The 1,571-nt window shown below is 42.5% G+C and overlaps 1 protein-coding gene across 1 annotated transcript in view; it reads right to left on the bottom strand.

Annotated features, from left to right (window-relative positions):
- Positions 1 to 1,571, bottom strand: part of LOC116673340 (histone-lysine N-methyltransferase 2D) — a 59,868-nt gene that overhangs the window by 34,890 nt on the left and 23,407 nt on the right. Inside the window, exon 7 of the mRNA XM_032505623.1 lies at positions 616 to 816. Coding sequence (XP_032361514.1) covers positions 616 to 816 — 201 coding nt within the window. The remainder of the gene's footprint in view (positions 1 to 615; positions 817 to 1,571) is intronic.

Genomic DNA, 1,571 nt, shown 5'->3' with positions numbered 1-1,571 from the left:
ACACACACACACACACACACACACACACACACAGACAGACAGACACCTCTGTCTGCTTACTGTGACGTTTTTTTCTTCTTCAAACTGAATCTGTTGCTTAGGTTTACACACAGTGAACTGAGATTGCCTGTGTGTCACAACTGGCTTTATAAAAACCTTCATCTCACTCAAACACACAATTACAAATAAACCACAGATACTTTGGATACTTGTTGGCTGAAAAAAAAATTTCAGTAACTAGAAAGGAAACTTGATGCCGACTCGAACTTCCTCTTCTGGCTCCTTGCATTAACAAGCTGCCTGTATCAAATGTATTTGTATGTTTTGCTGGTTTATGTTTAATCCTGGCCTTAAACTGTGTGCATGTTGTTCTCCCTCAAATGTCCATGTCACTTCCTCTCATTTTATTTCTAAGTCTTTAAATTTACAGGCAAACAAAATGGATATTGGTTCTTTATGGAGAAGTTGGGTTTAATCATAACAGTTGTTAAATGGGAAATTTAAATAGGGTGCATTTATTGCTACATTGAATCCTTTGTTTGTTGAAAATGGGCTTTAATTTATACATCATTATATATTGCTCCACATCTGCATCTTTCTCACAAAGCGCTATACCTGCTGAAGTCAAATCTGGATCATACTGCATCCTGAGAACGGACCAGTCCTCCACCGGCGAGAGCTCCTCTTCCTGACTGAAGGGACTCAGCAGGGTCTCGGGCTCCGGTCGGTCCAGGAGGAGCAACTGGACCCGGGACAGGGAGCCCAGATTCCCGGAGTCACAGCCCACCGTCAGCGCTGCCAGGCCCGGAGACAGCTCTACAGGGGGAGAACAACAACGTGTGAAATACTAGAAAGATATCCTGCGGCGCTGCAGCACGTAACAAATAACTATGTAACTCCTGTCAGATTGGTTTGCTGTAACGTAGAAGAATTATTTGGAAATTTAAACAGACCACTGATACCACAGGCCACTGCTAACAATAAGCAGACAAAGCATTAGGACATAAAATCCCTCCATGCAGTTTCTTCCTCTTATCTGGAGCTGCGTCGCCATGGCAGCAGGCCAGGCAGCGTAGTCTAGACATCCCTCTGTGCCTAGAAAACCTCCTATCTGATCACATGACCAGAATGACCTCAACTGGCATCTTCTCTCTTCTTCTACTTCAATCTCTGTCCAGATGTCTGAGCTCGCTCCTTACCCTATCTATAAAGGGTGAGCCCAGCCACCCTTCAGAGGAAACTCATTTTGGCGCTAAATAAAAAAAGTTGAAAGATCACCAAAGTTATTGTAATTCATCCCGAGGCAAGGACGAATGTGTGTACCAAATATCATGGCAATCCATCTAAAAGTTGTTGCGATATTTCAGTTCGAAGTGGACCAACCGACCAAATGACAAACCTACATTGCCATCCTTAGAGCCATGCTACTAGCATGGCTAAAAGGGTGAAAGAAAAAAAAAGGACTTATAAGATTAAGAACACCCTGTAAAATGTACAACTGTTGACCTTTTGAAAATAATAACCCACAATTAGCTGTAATGACTTCTTGAATTGGATCATGAAATTACTGT

Source organism: Etheostoma spectabile, chromosome 23 (genome assembly GCF_008692095.1).
Source record: "Etheostoma spectabile isolate EspeVRDwgs_2016 chromosome 23, UIUC_Espe_1.0, whole genome shotgun sequence".
NCBI classification, from domain to species: domain Eukaryota; kingdom Metazoa; phylum Chordata; class Actinopteri; order Perciformes; family Percidae; genus Etheostoma; species Etheostoma spectabile.
The sequence above is the reverse complement of the archived record's forward strand: the minus strand, read 5'-3'. Positions and strand labels throughout refer to the sequence as shown.